Here is a 25,386-nt window from a genome sequence, read left to right as displayed (position 1 = left end):
AGCCTGCTGCCAGGGCCCTTCCTTGGAAGCTCAATGGGTTGGCTAAGTCAGCAGTGGGTACTGGAGTCCACCTGGCACCATGTAGAGCTTCAGTACCTGCGGGGAATGAACAAGCAAGCAGCTTTGGTTTGGGGGAATAGTCAATTCCATGGAGCTCCCTGCAGTTCTGCCCCCATGCTTAATCAGACATCCTCAGCTTTGAACTCGTATTAATACTTCCCTCACCACTTTCTCAACCACAGCTCCCACCTCAGTCACCCTGGTGACAGACCAGCCTGCAGATTATGTCTGATCTCCTTCCTTGAGTCTTGCTTTTCTCTGCTCCAGCAGGGATTACCCTGTCCCCCTGCATAAGGATTTCCCTAATTATGGGCATGTTCTGGTTCTGCCTAGGGCAGATCCCAATGTTAAGCATCTGAATTCTGAATACAGATGGCTTACAGCTGCACTGTCAGGGAAGGGTACCTGCTGTCTTGTCATTCTCTGGGCTAGGAGCTCCAGAGACTATGGGGCTGTGGCAGCAGTTGGTTCAAACAGCTGAACAGCTAGACAAGGCAGCAAAGGGGCACTGGGGAGGGAGGCCACTGGCAGCTGGGAAAAGCAGGAAAGCTCTTGTGTGAAGGTGCTGGAGCTGAGACTTGAAGGAAGTAAGGACTCTATGAGACAGAGATAAGTAGGGAGTGCAGCCCAGGCCTGGGGGATAACCAGTCAAAGTCAAAGTGGCTGGAGATGGAATTTGGTTTGTGAATAACAGGGAGGAGACCAATTTGGCTGGACTGGAGAGTAAGGAAAGGAAAGGAATATGTAACAGGGCTGGAAAGTGAGGTTGGGGCAAGCTTGTGAGGGATTTTAAAAGCCAAACGCAGTTGTTTCTATTTGATTCTAGAATCAGAAGGGAGCTTTTCAAGTTTATTAAGTAGAGGAGTGACATGCTGAAGGAAAATCACAATGGCAGCCATGTGGGGGAGACATTGGAGAGGAGAGAGACATTAGAAGTAGCTTCTGCAGCATCTCACCTAGCAGGGAAGGCTGCCTCCTACCTAAGAAATCATGGGGCTTAGGAAGAGCTTTCTCCAGGAGCTGCAGGAGCCTTTTTTATTTTACCCTGTCCAGCCCACACACTTGAACCTGAACCAAAGAGCAGATTTTCCAGCTTCAGTAGAGAAAAGTGACTATGATCGAGTATGCCAGCTGCTTCCAGAAGCCGAGTCAGGACTTGGCATAATGTACCCCAGCTCTGGTAGATTGGTTTCTGGAGGGCTTGGTAGCATCGGCTAAGGATAAATTAGCCTAGTGGGACTTAAAGAAGATCACTGGATACATTGCTTAGCCCAGCTGTAGGCTGCTTCCAGCCCCGTTTTCTAGTTGTATTGTATATTGCTTCCTCCCTGCTAATAGAACTATTGAATTTGTTCAGTATAGTTGATGCTGAGAAGATTGTCTGCACCCAGACTGGTCATCCAGTCATTCTGGTTTGGTGAGCTCCTAATCTAGTCAGCTCAGTCTACTTGTTGACCAAGCCAGAGACGGCAGTTCAGTGAGAATTCGTGCAAATGAACCAGAAGAAAGGATCTTTAATGCCTCCACCACCATATCTTGCTGGTGGACAATGTCTTGGTACTTCTTTTTAAAAGATAATCACGAGGAGTTGAGGCTGTGCCCCATCCATGGAGTCCTAATTGTCATCACCATCTAGAGCAGGTATATCCTGTCCTTGGAAGCTCAGTGCAATGGACTCATTAGCAAGGGTAGTGATCATTACGAGATTGAACTTCCAGGATCCAGTCTGAATGTGGGGTAAATGGAGCATGAGTTCCTAACCCTGGCATGGCTTTTATAAGTAGACTCCTATTTTGTGTATGTCCTTACAACTAAGAAGACTCAGTTTCAGACTAGCAAGATTTGATCCAGTGTTGTTAAGAGGGTACTCATGCCCATAGTAAATGAAGAGAAGTGATCAAAAAAGTACATAGCTTTTGTGAATGAGTTCAAGTTTCTTTGCCCAGATGCTTTTCACCCCTGGGACTAAAATATTACAGAGTCAGAATTCGAGAGTTAGAAGAGACCCCAGTGGCCACCTATTCTAACCCATACATGAAAGGAAGCACCAGTATAACATTGCCAATAAGTGCCCATCCGGCCTCTGCCTAAAGATCTTTGAGGCAGAGGAACCTGACACCTCCCAAGGTAGTTCATTCAATTTTTGACAGTTCTTAATTGTTAGGAAGTTTTTCCTGACATCAAGACTAAATTTACCTTTGCAACTTTCATTCAGTATTCCTGTATCTACCTTCTGGAGTCAAAGAGGGCAACTCTAATGCCTCCTGCACTTGATAGACCTTCAGATGCTCGAACACAGTTACCAAGTCCCCCAGAGTCCTCTTTTCTCCAGGCTAAAGATGTATGTATGTTTCCTTCAGCCAACCATTCGTTGTCTGATATGGACTGAAGGCTTTTCACCGTTATCACTCCCTTCTTCTGGTCACTCCTCTGTTGATAAATTTCCTCCCTAATCCACAGAACTCAGAACCGAACTCAGTACTTCAGATGTGGCCCAATGAGAACAGTAGACTAGAATGTCCCCATTCCTAGAAGCTATGCTTCCTCTAATAAAGCCTAAGAAGGCTGTCATCTTTTTTTTGGCTGCCCCATTACTCACTTCTGACTCATTTCTGATCCTTTTCATCTGCTGACTCACCATGCCTACCCCATCCCACACTTGTAAAGTTGACTTGGAGGCCTAGGTGTAATTAGCACTTTACATTTATCCCTATCAGACTTCATCTTGCTAGATTTATTCCCATGCTCAAGCTTGTCAGGATCCTTTTGAATTTTGACTTTATCATTCAGTATGATAGCTAACCCTCCTAGCTTTGGGTCATCTGCAAATTATTACCTCAAGTGAGATTACTAAAATCTTGCTAGCAATTATGGCACTCTAGGTGAAAGTTGGAGATTGACAAATGTCCTGATTTTTTAAAGAGTGGGAAAGCACATGAATTCTCAAAACTGGTCAGCCTGATGTAAATCACCAGCAAAGTTCCAAGACCCAATAATAAAATAGATGGTTTGTGACTATTTAGAAAAGGAAGCAATGATTGATGGTAGCTATCACAAGTTCACCAAAAATAAGTCATATCAGGCTAACCTCATTTCCTTTTGCGACAGTCAGTAGGCCTAAGAGGGAAATGCTGTAGACAGAGCATATCTGGATTTCAGCAAGGCATTTCACGAAGGCCTGCAGCTTAGCTTTTAGGATAAGATAGAGAAATGTGGGCTGACTGAGAGTTTAGTTAAGTGGGTCCCAAATTGATTAATTTATAGGGAGGTCCTGATGGAAGGCTGTAGGTTCAGGTCTTTGGTCCTGTTCTGTTTAAGATGTTTTATCAGTAACTTGGATGAAGACATTGATAATAGGCTTATCATGTTTACAGATAACATTGAGCTGGGAAGAATGACTAATTCTTTAACTAATTCCTTTGGTGAAAGGCTCAGATCCACAAAGGTTTCTGTAGATAGGAACAGTGGACTGAATCTAATAAGATTATTTTTGCCTCTATTAAATTTCAAGTCTTATACATAGGTTATAAAAAAATCAATTGTACAAATACCACAGCAGGGAGAAGGTGTGTTTTAATAATGGCTTATACATAATATGAAAAACACCTGGGAGTTTTTGATGACTGTCAGCTCAGTATGAGCCAACTATATGGTTGACATGGTTGCCAGAAAAGATAATGTAATAATATCAGGCTGTGATCCTAAGGTTCTAGGGTCCAGAACAAAGCAATACAGTCCTACTATCCTCAGCAGTATGATCACATTCAGTGCCAGGGACTGTATTTTAAGGATGCTGACAAGCTGGAGCCCTTCCAATGGAAAGGAATGCTTGAAAGAAAGGGGGATGGTAAGCCTGATAAAAAGAAAACATAGTGAGAGATCTGATACTTTTCTCAGACTGGTGAATAGCCGTCATAGAAGATTCAGTTTATCCTCTATGGATCCCAGAGGCAGAAATCAGACAAGTGGATAACGTGCTGGGCCTGGAGCCAGGAAGACCTGAGTTCAAATGTGGCCTCAAACACTTACTAGTTGTGTGACTCTGGACAAATCACTTAACTTCCGTCAGCCTCAGCTTCCTCAGCTATGAAATAGGGATAAAAATAGCACCCACCTCTCAGGGTTCTTGTGAGGATTAAGTGAGATGATAGCTATAAAGCTAGCATATAAGCACATAGTGCTTAGCGCACATAGTAGGTGCTTAAGAAATGATTATTTTAAAAATTCAGCAGATGTTTATTAAACATCTACTACTGTGCACTAGTGTGTTGGGCTCTGGAAATAAAGAGAAAAACATTATGGTCTGATAGCCCTTGCCCTAGAGGAAACGATATTTTATTGGGGGATACAGTATTTACCCAAGATGATTAGAATACAAAATATGTACAGAGTAATTTTAAGAGAGAGAAAACACTAACACAATTACAGGGAGGTGTATCAGGAAAAGCTTCCTATAGGAAGAGGTGCCTGAATTGTTCTTTGAAGGATTCTTTGAGGTAGAGGTGAGAAGGGAGTAGATTCCAGATATGGAGGATGCTCCATTCAAAGACAAGAGAGGTGGGAGATGAAGAAATTAGAGGGAGATCTAGCTTATCAGATTGTAAGAATCTGCAAATAATTTAAAGCTGTGTGAATTGGGAATAGATTGTCTTGTGAGGCATTTTTCATGCAAAGGCTTGCCACTTGCCAAGGTTGTCATAGAGGAATATTACGTAGGAGGCTGAGCTGTGTGATTTCTGAGGTTCCTTCCAAGTCGTAAGATTCTGATTCCAGCTCATGGCCTAATAATGGTGGGTTGATAGCATCACTTTAATAAACAAAAGATTTTGTAAACAGTAGGCATTTTTCATGCTCACAAATTGATTTTCCTTATTCCAGACTGAAACCTTAAGAGAGGAGTCTGTCACATCTTATGACAAAGTGTAGATTATGACTCAGTTCCCAGAGATTGGGAAAGAAAAGCACAGAGTGACATTCTCACTTATCAGGGGCTCCCACAGCAACATAATCATTTACACTTAAAAAAAAATCAGTAAGAATATCAAAGATTTAAAGGGATGTCTATCAATCAAAAATTATAGCAAAAAAATCAAGAAGAATACATAGGTTGTCCCCAAGATTTAATTTGGTTTTAAACTATTAAAATTATACTAAGGATTTGGGGACATTTTATATTTAAAAGCAAGGGAGAAAAACTCTTGAGGCATCTATATCAGAGTATAGCAGTTGCAAGGGTATTAAAGATGGAAGGTGTGTTGTGGTGGAAAACTGCAGGGATTCAGTGGGGAACAAAGATTATGCCAGAATCTGACATGTTTGTTGCTGCCAGCATCAAGGGGACAGTGCACACTCCAGCACACTAACTGTATTCTTGGTCTTTGCAGAAGAAAAAAAAAACACTCCACCAAACAGGACTGAGAAATTAAGCACTTGGAAGGATTGCCAAGCATTTAATGCCACTGGAAATTGGCTAAAAGTCATGGAATATTGGAAGAGGTGCAGTCAGCTGCAGATGGTTATTGAACCACATCTCTGTCTCTTCATTTCTGGGTTTTATTTTTAAGTGCGATTTATCTATAGTGAGTGTGAGGACATGATATTCATTCCATTTTTTTCAGAAATCATAAAAATTGGATATTACAAGTGCTGTCTGAGGTTGTGGAGCAGGAAAAAAAAAGAAAAAATCAGGTAACCTAAGATGTGTCCTAATTATGCCAAATTGCAAGGAAAAACCAAATCATTGTCTTTTGTTAAGATAAGAAAGAGGGAATTAGAAGCTGTTTCTTGACATCGATGCATGTCTGCTTATGGTGCTATGTATGAAGATGCTTGCAAATACTCTGACATTTGAAATCTTAGCATCCAGTAAAACAGAAATGAAATATTGCATAGCAAGGATCTTTGCTCTGTCAGTAAAATGGTTTAAATAAGCCCTTATTTGATAAATATTTTTGGAAAGTCAAGGAATTTTTGCCATTTGGTTTAAGGCAGGGGTGGGGAACCTAAGGCCTGAAGGCCATATGTGGCCTTCTTTGATTTGCTCTGTATAATCTGGGTTCAACCAAAAGGCCGAACTTAAGGACCATCTTAGAAGGCCACATATGGCCTTCAGGCCTCAGGTTCTCCACCCTGGTTTAAGGGATACAGAGCCTTTGTAGCTCTGTGCTCTTGGGGTTAAATTTAGCTAATCACAGTGCTTGGTGATAAGTATTATGACTTCCTTTTCAGTGCTTTTCCTGATGCTAAAGAGAAGTACCAGGCAGCTTGGAATAAACTTTTTTCCTTAATCTGTTTAGCCAAAATGATCTCACTCTAACAGTGGCTCTTATTACCCACTGTGCAATTATTGGGTTGTTATTGTTATTGTTTGTTGTTGAGGTTTTTTCCAAGCACAATGGGTTGCTCTGGAAACTGACAGCTCTGAAAGTTTGAAAAAAAAAAGTTTCTTTAAATCCCAGAACAAAGTTCAATAACATCTGAAAACTTGGAGAACAGAAAGGGAACAAAAATTAGGGAAAGTAAACCAAAAGTTTCATGGGGAAAATAATACCAGGCCTTTTAGCTTAATTTTTCCCCATCTAAGATAGAGGTTATGGTATTTTGAAGTGGATTTGACAGCAAATGAAAATGGTGTGCTCGAGGGGCAGGTGAAAGTTGCTGTTGTAGAAGTCTGATGCTAGAAATGGCTCCAGATCCCTCTAGAAGAGAAACACAAAACAAGAGATGGACTTCGTACAAATGCTCTCTGCTAAAGGGAAAGAGGGGCTGCTTTGGAAATTTGGATATAGAATATAAATTAAGCGAACATTCAGTTACTATGAAATGCATTTTGTTCACTGCAGGACACCAACAGAAAGAACGATTTGAGATATTGTTTGAGAATGAGAAACAGAAAATAAAAAATAAAGTAGACCTGATGTTATCTTTCTGCCATTTAAATAAATTTTGCCAAATACTGCGTGATAGGGAGGACATTTTTGATCTAATATGTAACCTGCATGCCAGTTTCATTTCTCCTTGTCGCTATCTTGTATACCCATTACTGCTTGGCAGTGCTGCATCCACCCAAGCTAGCAATTTGAAACAACCTTGTTCCATTTTAAATCTGAATTTGTGGGAGATGGAAAGGAAATGACTAAAAGATAATGTCTAGCTTTCTGCCCACAAAACAGATGCTCCCTGCACTACTGAAAGTAGTAGCATAGCCAAGCCTGTCCAAGTTTGCACAAGAGAAAAGGGCCATGGGTTAAGAATTCCTGTGTCCTTTTCATGTCTCCATGGCTGCATGATTGGTTTAATGTGCCTTTGGGAAGGGTTTATGTCCCCAGTTCTTAGACTTATCCATATTAAAGTTATTGGATCATAAATCTACAACTGGAAAGGACCTCAAGAAACCATCTAGTCTATCAAGGGATTATGTGGTTTTGCCCAAATACACAAATGACAAAGATGATGATCTCCATCAGTTATGGAACTGGGGAGAATGAGAGATCTCCATTTTTCCAGAGAAGTTCCTGATTCTAGGAGAGAAAATATGATCTTCCTCTACTCATCTCTTTCTCTCTCTTTTCTCTCTCTTCTTTCCTTCCCTCCCCCCTTCCTTCCTTCCTTCCTTCTTTCCTTTCTATCTGCCTTCATCCCTCCCTTCCTAAAATTGTAATGCTGCTGCTAATGACCCCTCTCCTTACTGAACATCATTTTGTGAGTTCATAGCCAGATGCTGACATTCAGAGGTCTTTTATGTGAATATTCAGGCTTCTTTGCACATCCTTGCCTGAGTCATAAGAAGCTACCAAGTATTGATTGTGTGTTAAGTACTGTGTCTTTTTCAGTTCTAGCTTTGCTTCCAGGTAGTAGTGTGAGATTTAGTAAGTCACTTAACCTTTCTACCCCTCAACTTCATTATCTATAAAGTGAGGGTTTTGAAGAATGACCTCAGAGGTCATTCATCTAATGCCTACCTGATATGCATATCCACAAGGAGTTGTCCAGCTTAAATACTTTCAGTGACAAGGAATTCACTGCCTCATGAAGCATCCCATTCTATTTTTGGACAGTTGAAAAAAATAATGAATAAAAAAGCATTCATTAAGTGCTTCCTATGTGCCAAGTGCCAGGAATACAAATACAAAAGTAAAAAGTCCATGACCTCAAGGAGCTTCTAATTCTCATAGACAGAGACAAAAGGGGGGTTCAGTGATCAGGGAGGAATGTTTTGGTTTGGAAATTACAGGGGTGGCAAGTGAAGCCATAAAGGAGTAAATCAACACACTTCCCAGGAACAATGACAGAGTTGATTTTATTTTGGTTCCAGAAGTAGAGAGGGAAGAGGAGGATGAGGATATGACAGAGGATAGGTTGTGACATGGCAGCTGGAGAGATGTCTGAGAAGTGAAGTGAGCCCAGGCCAAGATGTGGTAGGTGTCACCAGGTGGGAAGTTCTGGGCATGAAAGGGGTAAGGTCTCTAGGACTTAGTTTCTGGGCTTTGTGGCTTGGCAGCTAGTAGAAGTGAAGTGAATCCTGGCTAGAGCCAGGGTCTAGGTGTAATGAGATACTGAGGAAGCCCCCAGTCAAGACAGTGGGACCGCAGGGTGGGAGTTGTCATTGTTAGAAAGTCTCTCCCAATATTGAACTCCCTCACATCTGTCTCCCAATTATTTCTACCCTTCAGATAGTACAAAGAGGATGTTGTTCATTCTATCTTCTCTGAGATTCTGCAGAGATCCTTAAGAACAACTCAGCAGTTGTATTTATTTGTGCTTTCAGCCCCCTGAAATAGAATTTACAAGGCTGAGTGACTTGAACTTCCTTAGGATAATTTCTTGTTTTTCTTCTTAACCCTTTTTCGTAGCATCCTCAGTAGGAAAATCATTGTCCTTTGATAGAGAAAAAGGACAGAAAGCAAGAGTTGAGTAATTTCACCCTAGCATTAGCAGCTCTCCATCCTCTCCAAACAGTAGGTTAACTGTCCCATCCTTCTTAAACTTAGCCTTCCTGACAGTACCTTAGAGAATTCTGGTTTTGTTTTGATATTTTACTCACTTATAAGCCTTTGCTTCCATCATTTCTACATGTCTTTTAAAAAACCTGAGCTCACCATAGAGCTCCTTTTGTGGCCACTTTCTAAATTATCTGCTATTTCCCCCCTCTTTACTATCATTTGCAATTACATGATCAAAATTTCATTCCCAAGGGCTTCTTAAGTGGACTTCTTTTTAGATTCTTAGGCTACAGAATCATAGTTTTATTTCCCCAGAGCTTCTGGAAATCTGTTTTCTTGAAGTCTGAGGGAGAATATCAGACTATCCCCAGAGTTCCTTCCTTTGCTGTCATGAACTCGCTAATAATATAGCACCTTTCTTCCAAGGTTCATGGCATTTTGTCATTTTTGGTCAGAATCATGTCTAAGAAAGCATCTGCCCTTGTCATTACCTTTTTACGTACTGAAAGATCACATTGGTTAGCAAAGCAAAGTTAGAAAGTGTTGGATATTCAGTTTTTAGGAAAAGTCTGCCTCCAGCAAATGTTTGCTTAGAAAAGTTCACATCTAACCACAATATTATATCTTACTTTTTGTGCCATTTTTGTGATATATGCCCGAAACTAATCATTTCTTTTCTCCATTTGACCAGGTGTACTATAATATATGGTGCAGCGGATAGAGTGCTAGGCCTGGAAGAGTCAGTAACACTCATGTTCCTGAGATCAAATATGGCCTGAGATACTTACTAGCTGTGTGACCTTGGGCAAGTCACTTAACTCCATTCTGCTCTATTTCTTCACCCGTAAAATGAACTGGAGAAGAAAATGACAGACCACTCCAGTGTCTTTACCAAGAAAACTTCAGATGGGGTCACGAAGAGTCAGAAATGACTGAAAAGTGGCAGAACAACAACTATAATATGCTTCTACAAAGATATCCCTCCTTTTATACTCAAATGGTTTCCTTCCTTCTTCCCCTCTCAGATTTGTGGATTTTCACAAATCTGTCTCTTTTTAGTAGATGGTGCTGTTACTCAGTATCTTCTAGTTACTCTGTTTCTTTTGAACAAGGCTATCATGTTTCAAGCATGAGTCTGGTCCCACAAAGTATCAACGATGCCCATGAGGTTCTGTCTGCCTCCTTATGTAGAGATCTCAGGTTCACTCTGCTATTCGTAAGCCATGCATTGGTATAAACTTTGAGGCCACATGTGTACATGCACCTCTTTGTACTGTTCCTTCCAAAGTCGTTCATGGATATTAAGGGGTTCGTTGAAAAATTCCTCAGGCAGAGCAGTCAAGAATCAATATTCAAAAAGGAACAGCTGCTCAGGGAAAGACTAGAAGCGTTGGAGTGGGTGCTTAAAGCTGAATTCAGTTGCTTGGGAAATGGGTGTGATAAACTGAGAAATTAGCAGCACGAAGCAGTATCCAGATCAAAGCTAGAGTCAGTACCAGCATCAAATCATTTCTCAAGAAGCAAAGTAAAAAGATATGGTCAGAACAACAGACCAGAGGCTGAGTTTTATGAGGATTTTTTATAGTTTGCCATTATCTGTTTCCTGCAGGCTGATCATAACTTCCAGTCTCTCCTAAAGCAGCTGCAACTAGATGGTATTACGTTCTAATGGCCTGAAGACATTCTTTCCTGGTTACCTTCTCCTATGAATTATTGGATATCTTTATTGCTATCCTTTATGACATTCTTTTGCACTCAAACCTTTATTTATTCATTATTTACTATCATGTCAAATCTTATTTTTTTAGCAGCATCTTCCTTGACTGGTCCTATTCTGCCTATCAGAGCTTGTTTTCTGGGGCAGCTAGGTGGCACAGTGAATAGAGCTCTGGCCTTGGAGTCAGAAGGACCTGAGTTCACTTACTAGCAGTGTGACCCTGGGCAAGTCACTTAATCCGATGGCCTCAGCAAAAAAGTAAAAACAAACAAACTTGCTTTCTGTAACTGCACTGCATACATCCTCTGCTCTCGTAGTTTGTTCTCTTTTACTGTCTCTTACAGATATCATTTTTCCCTCCCACTCTTTTGCCTTTGTTAATAGTTTTATTTTTCTAGAATGTCTTCTCTCATTTTCTTTTGTTAGGTTTTCATCCATATGGTTGTTTTTGTTCAGTCATGTCTGACTCTTTGTGACCCTGTGAATCATGGCACACCAGTACTGTCCATGGGGTTTTCTTGGGAAAGATGCTGGAGTGGTTTGCCATTTCCTTTTCCAGTGGATTAGGGCAAACAGAGGTTAAATGGCTTGCCCAGGGTCACATAGCTAGTAAGTGACTCAGGCTGGTTTTGAATTCATGTCTTCCTGATTCCAGGCCCAGTGTCCTATCCACTGAGCCATCTAGTGTCTCATCCAAATGGCCAGCTAACAATAGGGATTCCTCAGGCTCTGTCCTGGGTCCTCTTCTTTTCCCTCTATATTATTTTATTTGATAATCTCATCAGCTCCTATTGATTCACTTATACTGTCTATGCTAACGATTCTCATTTATTTATCTACCCCCAGCCGGTCTCTTGACCTCCAGCCTCACATCTCCAACTGCCTGTTGGATATTTCACAGTGGATGTCCCATAGACATCTTGAACTCAACATTTCCAAAACTGAACTCATTATCTCTTCTCTTTTTTTTTTTTACCCCTCTTCCAAACTTTGCTGTTACTGTCAAGGATACCTCTGACCTCCTAATAATCCAGTCTTGAGCCCTGTTCCTCACTCTCTCTCTCCTAGATCTAATGTCTAATCTAATCTCTAATCTCCTATTGATTCTACCTTTGAAAAACTTCTCCTCTACTCTCCGTTCTCCCCTGTGACTTGCCCCCAGGCTGATGCAGGTCCTTATCCTCACACTTGGACACCTAGTTGTCTACTTTCCCTGCCTTAAGTTTTTCCCCACTACAATACATCCTCTATTCATCTGTCAAATTAATCTTCCTAAAGTATAGGTCTGACCATGTCAGCCTCTCTACCCCCATCCTCTGCCTTCAGTAAACTCTGACTCTTTATCATTTCCAAGATCAAATATGAAATCCTTTGTTTGGCTTTCAAAGCCATTCATAACCTGGCCCCTTCTAGCCTTTCCAATCTTTTTACACCTTACCTCCATGTACTGCAATCCAGTGACATTGATCTCCTTGTTTTTTATTTGTTTCAGCTTGGGGACCACATTTTAAGAGCATTGATAAGCTTAAAAAGAACATCCAGAAGAAGGTAGCCAGGATTTTGAAGGTCCTGGAAATATAGCAGAGAGTTCTTTGACAAAACTGAGGAAGAAAAATCTGAGGAGAGATGGGACTCTTTTTTTCAAATATTAAAAAGCATCTGTGTCTTATGTAAGAAGGATAATCAGTAAACATCAGGATACAGATAGGAAAAAAGAGAGACGATCACTGCCCTCGAGGAGCTTACAATCTAAAGGAGGACCATACACAAAAGGAAGCTAAAAGAGGAGGGAGGGAAAATGAGACCTTTTTTTTTTTTAACCTGACCTCTGAGGCAAAAACTAGTCACTATGTTTAGGTGCTACAGAGAGGCAAATGTAGGCTTAATATAAGTTTAAAACTTCCTAACAGTTAGCACTATCCCAAAGTGAGGTCCTGGGCCTCTGAAGGTATGGGATTTCCCAGTGCTAGAAGTCTTTCTTCTTTTCTTTTTTTGGAGGCAATCAGGGTTAAGTGACTTGGCCAAGGTCACACAGCTCATATGTCTGAGGCTGGATTTGAACTCAGCTCCCTCTGACTTCAGGACTGGTGCTCTAACCACCGTGCCACCCAGCTGCCCCTAGCACTAGAAATTTTAAAGCAAAGTCTGGATGCTTATTTGTATAGTGTGTTATAAGGAGTTGTTTTGTGGTCGTTGTTGAAGTGTGGGTTGGACTGGACATCCCCGACAGCCTTTGTAAGTGATTCTATGATTCTGTGACCTTGGATAAGTTACTTTGTCTTCGTGCGCCTCAGTTTCTTCTTATGTAAAATGATCTTTTTCTAACTTAATATTCTGTGATTCTATGAAACATGAGATTGTCTTTTCAGGCTATACGACTGTAGATCTACAGAGCCTCAGAGAGGTCAAGAATACACAAATTGCAAACCAGAAATTTGCCTTGGTGCCTGTAAATAAGGATATCTTGATATGTTTAGGACTTGGGCAGATTTCTTTTGAATATAGATTTGCTTACGTGGGTAAGAATAGGATTTTTCTCCTAGAGCTCTACTAACAACTTTTAAAGGTCCACTTCTTAGGATTCACTTAATATCTGAGAAGACATTCAAGTACTAAGTCTAGAACATTGAACACAATAGAACTCATTCTTTCCATTGCTAATTCATGAACCCTGTAGCTCTTTCCTAATCCCAGCCTTTTTAGCTTGTTCCTCAGCAAGTGATGTGATAGCAGAAAGCTTGTAATAGTAAGTATTAGTAAATGTTACATTACCATAAACCTTCATAAATCACCAGGGAACCCTTGTAAAAAGCCACCCACCCACTTGCCCCATAAAAGTCACAATCTCTGCTGTGTCTATAGTTATAAAAGCTGAGTTAATTTACATATCTTCCAGGAGAAGGGGTGATTGCCTTAAAATATATAGATGTCCATGTAATGTATCTTCAAGTCTGTAATACGGTGGCATTGACACTGTTGGAATAAATTAACAGAGCTTATTTTGTTAATGTCAGATCCTGGTTTTTGTTGCACTTTATTTCCTTCATCATTTGTTTTTCTAGTTGTCACGGAGTTCTAATTTTCAGCATTGTTTTGTTTTCTGTTTTAAATTACCATGTTTTGATATATATATATATATATGACTAACTAAGATCAGGAAAAGAAGGGTGAAGAATCTCTCTAGGCCTTCATTGTGGTTCTCTTATTAGAAAGGGATGGATATTATAAGACACGACATAATCAAATTAAAGGTGTCAGATATTCATTGAGATTCATCATTTTATTTCCAGTGGATCCATAGTCCTTTTGAGGTGGGTATTTCTATGTTGAGACAATGCAGTACAGTGGAAAAAATACTCGATTTGGTGCCAGAATACATGGGTTTTAATCCCACCTCCACTGTCTACTTTCTGAGTGACCTTGGGCAAGTTACTTGATTTTTCCCTTCCTCAGTTTCCTCACCTGCAAAAAGACAGGGCTGGATTAGATGATGTATAAATTCCTTTCTAAAGTTTACGACCCTTTCTTTAGTCCCTTAATTGTTATGGATGGCAATTCCACCAAGCTTTTCCCACCAACCCACCATATTGAACATGGTAGGGGCCTTTCTTTAGGTTTTATATACTTGTGGCTGCCAGTATAGGCTTCAAGCTATTTGTCATCTCTCATTCTCCCCTATTTCCCTGCTGGATTGACGCACTTCCATTTCTAATCATACATTTTCTAGGTGTGATAGATCTCTTATTCCACTTCCACAGAAGCCATCCTTGAGAATAGGTTGCAGTGTCTTTTCACCCACCATGCTTCTTGTTTCCTCTAGGTTGCCTATAACTGTGACTTCCCATAGATCAGGATTTCTAACCATATACCATCTCCAAGAAAACAGTTGAGTTAAAGAGATGGGTTTGTGTTGTGTACCGGTTTGGAATCATTCAAAGTATGATGCTATTTTTTTTTTAACGTGTAATCCAACCTGCTTTCTTCCCCTTCTTCAATTTTCGGCCCAGGTCGTCGTCCAACTTGAGAGTCGGTTCATGATTTATGAATGAATGTACTTATTTGATGGGCTGAGCTTCTAGCTGCCTGTTATAGCCTACATAATAAGCATTTTTCATACGTTTCATTTTTCCAGTATGGAGTGTTAAGCTGCTCTCTTTTGAGTAATCATGGATCTCATTAATGAGGCCCTTTGATATTCTGAGGCTTAGTTATCAACATAATATATTCTACAAAGAAGAATGACCAAATAATCTTACTATTTATAGGAAATCCCTCTTCCATTTTGACCCTGCACTGGGCATTCTAGATGAGAGTGGTTAGTACCTTGGGTGAGCATACATTTTCTGTTTTATGCTTCCTTGAGGCATAAAGTATTCAGATTGTCATTGAAGAGGTTTCTCTGTGGTTATGTTTATCAGGAAATCAGATATGAGTTTAACTTAGGCATGAAAGACTCCTTATTAGAGGAGAACCTTTAAAACTACATTTTGCTCTACTCAATCAAATGTTTTCTTGTAACCAGTATCTGGTAAATGGTGCTGTACAGTATTCACTGTACTTTTTAGTTCATTTTTTGACTCTAAAGATGTGATTTGCTATAAAAATTCATTTACAACAGTCTTCTAAGATGTGATATTTAGAACAGGAAGGCAGAATTTAGAGGTTATCTAGTCCAACCTGGTCCAGATGAGAAAACTGAGGTCCGAGAGATGAAAGGAAGGGGAAGGGAAAATTAAATAAGCATTTATTAAGCACCTAATATGTGCCAGCCACTGTGCTCAGCCCTTTGCAAATATTATCTTATGTTGAACCTGGGAGGTGGGTGCTGTTGTCATCCTCATATTATGGTTGAGGAAAGAGACAGACAAGTGATTTCAGTAGTCACACAGCTGGTAAGAGTCTTGAGATGAGATTTGAATTCAGGTCTTCCTGACTCCAGGGTCAGCGATCTATCTACTGCTCTACCTAACTGCTTCTAGGTGTGAAAGTAAAGTATGACTTGCCTAATTAAGGCCACAGACGGTAACATGGCAGTGCCAGGATTCAGACCTAGGGCCTCTGTGGGAGACCACATGGTTCGAGAGTCCTGAACTTGGAGTCACACAACCACAGTTCAGATCCCAGTTCTGTCACTTAATTCCTGTGTGACCTTGGGTAATTCACTGACAATCTTTCAGTCTCAACTTCTTTATCTATAAAATGAGGTTAGACTAAAAGAAGAGGCAGGTAGGTGGTATAGTGGATAGAGCCCTGGACCTGGAGTCAGGAAGACATCTTCCTGAGTTCAAATTTGGCCTCAGACACTTACCTGGGCAAGTTACTTAACCCTGTTGGCCTCAGTTTCTTCATCTTTAAAATGAGCTGGAGAAGGAAATGGCAAGCTACTCTGATGTCTTTGCCAAGAAAACCCTAAATGGGATCATGAAGAGTTAGACACGACTGAAAAATGGGTAAACAACAAAAAGATTAAGTGATCTCCAAGGTTCATTCTGGCTCTCAGTCTGTAGTCCTATGACTCTACGTCCTGTGCTTTTCTTAACATTATTGCTCTGTCTCCAGTCTTAGGACTCTAAATCTCATGATTTCCTACTCTACTTCTGCCTCTTACTGTTGTTCTGCCTCATATTTTCAAGAGTGCCTTCAATAGAGTACTAGCCTTGGAGTCAGGAAGATGAATTCTATCTAATCCTGCCTCAGACATTTACTAAATGTGACTCTGGGCAAGATCTTTAATGTCTTTCAGCCTCAGTTTACCTCATCTGTAAAATGAGCATAATAATAATTCCACCTACCTTACAAGGTTGCTAAGAGGAGCCAGTCAGATGAAATTATATATGTAAATTGTGTTATAACATTACAGCACTATATAAAGATTCATTATTATGTGTAGATCATTTCATAAGATTTCAGAAAAATGAGAAAGTAAGCATATGAGTCAATTAATGGTTGCTATCCTGTTGATCTTTGCTTTTGTGTACCCCTAAAGTCTTTGGTTCTCCCATTCCATTCCTTTAGTATCTTCCCTTTTCTGAAGTACTTCATGTAACCAGAAGCCTCTGTGCTCTCAGGATTGTTTCACTATCAGCACAGATGGTCCCCCTGTATGGTTGGTCTGCTCTAGTTGTCCTTCCCAACTTCATTTTCTTAAATGTCATTTGTGCTTCCTCATTTGACTCAGTGAGAGCAGAGTTGGAGTAACCAAATGAGGTGTTCTCATCGTCACTGATGATGGAAGGAGATTATGGTGGAAGCAGTGACAAATCTCTTCTATTATACTCCTGTTTTTTGCCCTCAAATCTGTTTCATCTGGGAATGTCCTTGAGATGTGACCTAGCTTGTGCTCAAGCCAAGCTTTTGATTGACTTGGTTTGTAAAAGCCCTCCAGTGCTTTGAGCTATTTTGAGAGGCAGAACTACTCGTCCTCTGCCATATTTGCTTGTCCATGGTGTTTTGTAAATGAGTCATGGACTCAAGAGAAATGGCCCTACTCTACCCCCTTTTAAACCTGGACCTACTCAGAAGTCCCCTGGAGCTCGACCTCTACGTCTCGAAGACATCAAATAGGCTTTTAGCTTAGGGAAACTGGAGATTGGAACCACGTGCTGCCTGTAAGGGGCGGAAGGGAGTGAATGGCATCAGGTGGACCCTATAAGGGCTGATGGCGGCTCGGCCATCAAGGGGTACTGATGTAAAGGAAACAAAAAAGAGGTGATTTTAGGCCCCTGTAAAGTTACACCTGCTGGGGGGGTTGTTGCTTCATTACAATTTTGTACTTCCACATTCCTTGAACTTCTTAGGCTATTCTGTTTGACCTGTTCTTCGTACTCATTCATTGTCTAACTTATCATAGGTTCTATATTTAGAGCTAGAGGTCATCACATCCAGCTTCTTGTTTTACAAATGAGTAAACTGAGTAAGCTGAAAGAGGTTAAGTGACGCCCAGAATCACATAGGTAGTGTCCTGAGGCAAGATTTGAAGACGTGTCTTCCTGACTCCAAATTTAATCTGCTGTGCCATGCACCTAGGTATAATAATTTTCTTTATAGGTATTTGAACATCATCTACCACTAGCAGTGTACTGTAAGTGGAAAAAGAATAGTTCTTAGAGTCAGAACCAGGGCTAGAGTCTCAGTACTTATATTTATTTGCTCTGCGATAGTGGGCAAATTACTTAAAGTCTCTGAGACATAATTTCCTCATCTGCAAAATAAAAATAATCACTTAAGAAATGCTTTTGTTTCTTGCCTTAATTCAGGGTTGCTATGAGGTAAGAAAAACACTTTAGTAACTTTAAAGTGTTATATAAATGTGAGCCCATTTTTAGTTTTTGGGAGACTGTTGGGTTTCATGTCTCAAGGTGTTTGGTACAGCATACAGCCTGTGAGGAATTTCAAAGAATGGGAGTAAAAGCTCTTGTTAAGGAAATATATGATTGGAAGAGAACTAGCATGGGTTGGTCGTGTGATGAGGGTAAGGGATGAAGAAATGGACAACTGGAGTCTTCCTTTGGTATCCTTGAGATGTCTGGAGATAGTGAAGAAGGTGTCTAGTACTTGGATACTCAAGTCCCTACTCTTTTTTTTTAATTTGTATTTCTCTTAGTGATTTGGAGCAATCTTTCATATGGATGTTATTGCTGTATCGTCTGACTAGTGGTTTGCTACTTCTCCAACTCATTTTACAGATGAGGAAACTGAGACACACAGGATGAAGTGACTTACCCAGGATCACACAGCTGCTAAGTGTCTGAGACCAGATTTGAACTCAGGAAAATGAATTTTCCTTATTCCAAGCCTAGTGCTCTATCCACTGCGCCACCTGGCTGCCATATGGTTGTGAGTGATTTTCAGCTCTTATACTGAGAACCCTTTATTCATTAGAGGCAGCTAGTTGGCATAGTGAATAAAGTGCTGGGCCCAGAGTCAGGAAGACCTGAGTTCAAATTCTGCCTCAGAGACTTCCTAGCTTGGTGACCCTGGGTTTACTTAACCTCTGGCTGCCTCAGTTTCCTGAAGCATAAAATGGGATAATAATGCCACTTGTCTCCCACGGTTATTGTGAGGATCAAATGAGATAATATTTTTAAAGCACTTAGCATGGTATCTGGGACATAGGAGGCACTTAATAAATGCTTGTTTCTTCCTTTTCTTTTTTCATATCTTTTGACCAGTTATCCATTGGAAAAAGGTTCTTGGTCATATCTTGAATACCAGACTCTTATGTTTGGTGCTAAGATTTTTTCCCCTAATTGACATCTTCTCTTCTTATCCTAGTGCACTGATTTTTGTTCATGTAAAAGATTTTTAATTTCATGTAATCTGAGCTACTTATTTTATCTTTTGTGATCAACCCTTTCTCTTGTTTATGTGACTTCCCGATATTGTTTTCCCCCATTAGTAACTGATATGGTTCTCTTGTAATTTTCTCTTGCCCAACTTTTAATATTCAGGCTATACATCCATTTTGAAATTATTGCGGTATATGGCAAAAATCTATTCTTGTTGTCTAAGTTGTCCTTTTCAAATAAAGAATTCATCTCCAAGTAATTTATGTTTTCCTGTTTATTGAACACTGAGTAATTGAGCTCAAATGTTTCTGATTCTTTTTTTTTTTTACCTAGTCTATTCCATTGAACTGCTTTTCTGTTTTTTAGCCAGCGCCAAGTAGTTTTACTTTACGGTATAATCTGAAGTCTAAAAGTGATATTTCCCCTTCATTTCTATACTTTTTCATTCTTTCCTCTTGAGATTTTAGACCCTTTATTCCTCCAAATGAGTTTTGTTTTCATTTTGTATAGCTTTATAAAGCCAGACCTTGATAATTTGGGGTTGCACTGTTTATAAATTTATTTAGGTAATAATGGCATACTTATTTTATTTGAAGGTCCCAGTCATGAACACAGAATATTCCCCATAAGTCCTTTATTTCTTTGAGGAATCTCTGCCCTTGAAAACATGTTTTAACTGTTTTTCACTATTGTCTTGGAGGTTATTAAAACAAGAATCCTGGCCACCTGACATCCCACTTTAGCAAGGCTATCAAAGAAAGTAGCTTAGAATCTTAATAACCTACTCTGGACCCTTCTGTAGCAGAATGTGTTTTGGCTAATGCTCCTGGCCAGGTTTTCCCTGTTGGCAATATATTGGAGGCCCTGAAGTATCAGCTGGGAAGTACACCAGATGGTGTGTGGTATACAGACTCTTAAAGTGATCACTTTTTCCCCTCTGGCTTTTGGTGGGAGTGGAAAGGGTGATATTAGTAAAGAAGATGACTTCTGACAATAATAGAGACCTTGGGAAGGCCATGTTGACTTTGTGGGAAGAAAATTGGCAGAGAGGAGAAATTGGCAGAGGAAGGGGAAGCTGCAGAAGGAAAAGATTTGCTAGCTTACATTTCCTAGACTGGTTGCAAAAGCTTCTTCCTGATGTTGTTTTCAACATCGTGTATTAAGTCATTATCACCATAGAGGTTTCCTCAAGAGTAACACATATGTTTTCTCTTCCAGAAGTGACGTTGAAGGTCCACATCAGTGACGCCAGCACCCATCAGCCGGTCAACGAAGCCTTCATTGAGATATTTACCAACCAGGTCTCTATTGCTTCTGGAACATCAGGGGCAGATGGCACAGCTTTCATCAAGTTTCAGTATCAGTTGGGCAGTCAGCTGATCGTCACAGCCAGCAAGTCTGCGTACGTACCAAATTCTGCACCATGGAAACCCCTACGGTTACCTGGTAAGTTAGGTTTTACTTTGTTCTATCTGATTTCTGATGTATTGCATTTGAATCCAAAGAGAAATTGACCTCTGCTTAACCAATATTTATCAATTTATATTTGCTGTAGCTTAGTCCTCTCTTCTCCATTAAAGCCATCCTTTAATTTAGGTTTCATCATTGTGTGGAGGTGACAGTGGCTTCTGTTGGTCTCACCAATAGAATCCCAAGCTTTGGAAGGTCCTAACAAGCTGGAAGTGGTTCAAGAAGAGGTGACTAAGTCTATGTCCATTGTCTGAGAACCTTTCCAGCCTGGCAGGGGAGGGGAACCTGAAGCCTTGAGGGCCACAGGTGGCCTCGAGACAGTAAGTTCCCCACCCCTGGTTTAGAGGCTCATCACCAGTTTGACCACAGGCTAATTAATTTTTTGGCAATTCTCAAAGACCTCCTACTAAATTAGCAGAAGGGGGTACAATCTGTACTGGTAGAGGAGAAATACAAATACTAATGAAATTACAGCTCTTTGCCTTCACTGCTTTATATTTGTAGATAATCGTGTGCCCTTGGAAGGAGAAAATTATAGACTAATAACCCAACTGGCCATGTATCAGTCATCATTGAACTCAAGACTGTGCATTTGGGCTACATTTCTTCGTCAAAAGTGTTTTGCATAGCTTAACACACTGTATAAATGTTAACTTCTTATTCGTGTCAACTTTTGCACTTAGAAAACTTTCTTCTTTCAGTAAGTGTTTACTTTTATTTTAATTGTTATTTCATCATACAGAAAGGAGATAAAGTAAAGTTCTCATTTTGTTGGGAAGTGAAGTGCTTTAGAATGACTACTCCATGCCCTTCCTCTCATAATTTTTCCTCCATTTGAGGTTTTTGCTCTTTCAGTGTTGTAGAAGTCAGTAGTTTCTAAAAGCTCTAATTCTCCTTCTCCTGAGGTAGAATCTGTTTGTGGAGAGATAACATTCTAAGTGGACCAAACCCCAGCAGATTATACTCATTTTAAGCTCCCATCTGCCACTGCACAACCTCTCTCTTTCCCTATCAGAATGTTATTCAATAGAACCTTCTTCCTTCATTGAATCTAGAATTCCCCCCTTTCTTTCCTTTCCTTTACCTCCTTACCTATTCTCTCCAGGCCCCTCTTCTTCCTGAGACACTATAGAAATTATTTTCCATTCACTATTTACCATTGACTTGTTTAGGGTGCATCATACTTATCTTCTTATTCCCTTCTTCCTTCTTATTCCTTCCATATGTTCTACAATACAGTCACACTGGCTTCCTTGCTATTATTTGCACAAAATAATCCATCTCTCAACTCCATGAATTTTCTTTTTTTCTTTTTAAATATTTATTTTTTCCCAGTTACATGTAAAAACTGTTTTTAACATTTTTAAAAATTTTGAGTTCCTATGCCCAAAGGGCTGTAAAACTGTGCATGCCCTTTGACGCAGCAGTACCACTTCTGGGGCTGTATCCCAAAGAGATCATACAAATGGGAAAAGGACCCACATGTAGAAAAATATTCATAGCAGCTCTTGGCAAGGAATTGGAAACTGAGAGGATGCCCATCAATTCGGAAATGGCTGAACAAATAGTGGTATATGGATGTAATGGAATATTATTTTGCTGTAAGAAGTGATGAGCAGGTGGATTTCAGAAAAACCTGGAAAGACTTATATGAACTGATGCTGAGTGGAGTGAACAGAACCAGAACATTGTACACAGCAACAGCAACATTGTGTGATGATTAACTGTGATAGACTTAGCTCTTCTTAGCAATACAGTGATCCAAGACAATTCCAAAAGACTTGGGATGGAAAATGCTAACCACATCTAGAGAAAGAACTGATGAAGTCTGAATACAGATGGAAGCATACTGTTTTCACTGCTTTTGTTTTTTGTTTTCCTTCTCATGGTTTTCCCTTTTATGCATATTCTTCTTTCAGAACATGACTAATATGGAAATATGTTTAAGGTGATTGTACAAGTATAACTTATATCAGATTGCTTGCTTCCTTGGGAAAGGGGGAGAGGAAGGAGGCTGGGAGAAAATTTTGGAACTTAACATTTTATAAAAATAAATGTTGAAAATAATCCCTTGACCCTCAAAAATGTCCATCCTCAAAAACGGGTATGATGTGGTACCTCAGAGTTGTTTTGATTTGCATTTCTCTAATCAATAGTGATTTAGAGCATTTTTCCATATGACTATAAATAGCTTTAATTTTGTCACCTGAGAACTGCTTGTTCATATCCTTTGACCATTTATCAATTGGGGAATGACTTGTATTGTCATAAATTTGACTCAGTTCTCTGTATATTTTCGAAATGAGGCCCTTATTAGAGGCACTGGTTGTAAAATTTCTTTCCCAGTTTTCTGCTTCCCTCCTAATCTTGGTTGCACTGGCTTTGTTTGTAAAAAAACTTTTTAATATAATATAATCAAAATTTGGATAGCGTTTTTCATCATAAGTCCTTTGGAATTATCTTGTATCTTTGTATTGCTGAGAGGAGCTAAGTCATTCAGAGTTGATCCTCACTGAATATTGCTAATACTGTGTACAGTATTCTCCTGGTTCTGCTGATTGCGCTTTGCATCAGTTCATGTAAGTCTTTCTAGGTTTTTTGAGAGCATTCTACTTGTCATTTCTTATACTAGAATAGTATTCCATCACAATCACATACTATAGTTTGTTCAGCCATTCCCTAATTGATGGACATCTCTTCAATTTCCAATTCTTTGCTACAACTAAAAGAACTGCTATAAGTATTTGTGTCCATATAAGTCCTTTTCTTTTTTTGTTTTTTATCTTTTTGGGATACAGATCTAGTAGTGGTATTGTTGGATCAAAAGGAATGTATGATTTTGTAGCTCTTTGGGCATAGTTCCAAATTGCTTTCCAGAATGGTTGAATCAGTTCACAACTTCACCAACATTGCATCAGTGTCTCAATTTTCCCACGTCCCCAACATTTGTCATTTTCCTTTTCTGTCATATTAGCCAATCTGATAGATGTGAGGTGGTACCTCAGAGTAATTTTAACTTGCATTTCTCTAATCAATAGAGATTTGGAGCACTTTTCATATGACTATGGATAACTTTGATTACTTCCTCTAAAAATTACCTCTTCGTGTCATGTGACCAGTTATCATTTGGGGAATGGCTCTTATTTTTATAAATTTGACTCACTTTTCTATATATTTGAGAAAAGAGGCCTTTATCAGAGAAATTTCCTGTAAAAATTCCCTCCATCCTATTTTCCCCCTTGTTTATACTACTCTGTCTTTCTCTCTCCTTTGACCCTCTCCATGCTCAAAAATGTTTTGCTTCTGACTACCCCTTCCCCCAATCTGTCCTTCCTTCTATCAGCCTTCCTGCCTTTTCTTATTCCCTTCCCTTCCTCTTTTTCTGTTTAGTAAGATAGATTTCTGTATCCAATTGAGTGTGTATGTGATTACCTATTTGAGCCAATTCCAATGAAAGTAAGGTTCAAGTGCTGTGCCCCACCTCCCCCATCTTTCCCTCCACTGTAGAAGCTCTTACACCTCTTATGTGAGATACTTTAACCCATTCTGCCTCTCCTTTCCCCCTTCTCCCAGTGCATCCATCCTTCTTACTCACCCCTTAATTTTATATCTTAGATATCATCCCATTATATTCAGCTCATACCCAGGCCCTCTGTCTATGTATACTTCCTCTAACTGTCCTAATAATAAAATTCTTAGGAGTTACAAGTATCATCTTCCCATGTTGGAATGTAAACAGTTTAGCCTTTTTAAATTTCTTGTGATTTCTCTGTCATGTGTACCTTTTGATGCTTCTCTTGAGACTTATATTTGAAAGTCAGATTTTCTATTCAGCTCTGGTCTTTTCATCAGGAATGCTTGAAATTCGTCTATTTCATTGAATGTCTAGTTTTCTCCCTGAAGGATTATATGCAGTTTGCTGGGTAGGTGACTCTTAGTTGTAATCCTAGCTCCTTTGCCCTCCAGAATATTATATTCCAAGCCCTCCAATTCTTTCATGTAGAAACTACTAAATCTTTTGTTAGCCTGATTGTAGCTCTACAGTATTTGAATTTTTTTTTTCTGGCTGCTTGCAGTATTTTCTCCTTGATCTAGAAGCTTTGCTTTAGCATTCCTGGGAGTTTTCATTTGGGGATCTCTTTTAGGAGGTGATTGGTGGATTCCTTCAATTTCTATTTTACCCTCTGGCTCTAGAATATCAGGGCAGTTTTCCTTGATACTTTCTTGAACTGTGATGTCTAGGCTCCTTTTTTTTTAAATCATGGCTTTCAGGTAGTCCAGTAATTCTTAAATGATCTCTCCTTGATCTATTTTCCAGGTCATTTGTTTTTTCAAAGAGATACTTCACATTTTCTTCTAGTTTTTCATTTTTTCAATTTTGTTTTATTGTACCTTAGTCTCTTATGGAGTCATTCACTTTCCTTTGCCCAGTTCTCATTTTTAAGCAATTATTTTCTTCAGTGAGCTTTTGTACCTCCTTTTCCATTTTGCCAGTTCTGCTTTTTAAGGAGTTCTTCTCTTCAGGGAATTTTTGTATGTCTTTTTCTGTTTGGCCTATTCTGTTTTTAAGGTGTTATTTTCTTCAGCACCTCCTTTACCAAGCTGTTGACTCTTTTTTCATGATTTTCTTGTATCACTGTCATTTCTTTTCCCAATTTTTCCTCTACCTCTCTTGTTTGATTTTTTGAATGTTTTTTGAGCTCCTCCAGGAATTTGTTTTGGGCCTGAGACCAATTCACATTTTTCTATGAGGCTTTAGAAGTAGCAGTTTTGACTTTGTTGTCATCTTCTGAGGTTGTATTTTGATTTTCCCTGTCACCATAGTAATTTTCTGTGGTCAGGTTCTTTTTTTGTTATTTACTCATTTTCCCTGCCTATTCCCGACTTTTAACTCTGTGTTAAAGTAGGG

General features: G+C 39.6%; 1 protein-coding gene across 1 annotated transcript in view; it reads left to right on the top strand.

Moving 5' to 3' along the window:
- FAM171A1 (family with sequence similarity 171 member A1) overlaps positions 1–25,386 on the top strand; it is a 195,726-nt gene that overhangs the window by 84,827 nt on the left and 85,513 nt on the right. The window contains 1 exon segment of the mRNA XM_020987503.2: positions 20,226–20,453. Within this exon segment, the coding sequence (XP_020843162.1) occupies positions 20,226–20,453 (228 nt within the window).

Source organism: Phascolarctos cinereus, unplaced genomic scaffold (assembly GCF_003287225.1).
Source record: "Phascolarctos cinereus isolate Bilbo 61053 unplaced genomic scaffold, phaCin_HiC Scaffold_1;HRSCAF=81, whole genome shotgun sequence".
NCBI classification, from domain to species: domain Eukaryota; kingdom Metazoa; phylum Chordata; class Mammalia; order Diprotodontia; family Phascolarctidae; genus Phascolarctos; species Phascolarctos cinereus.
This window is presented reverse-complemented; position numbering and strand designations above follow the sequence as displayed.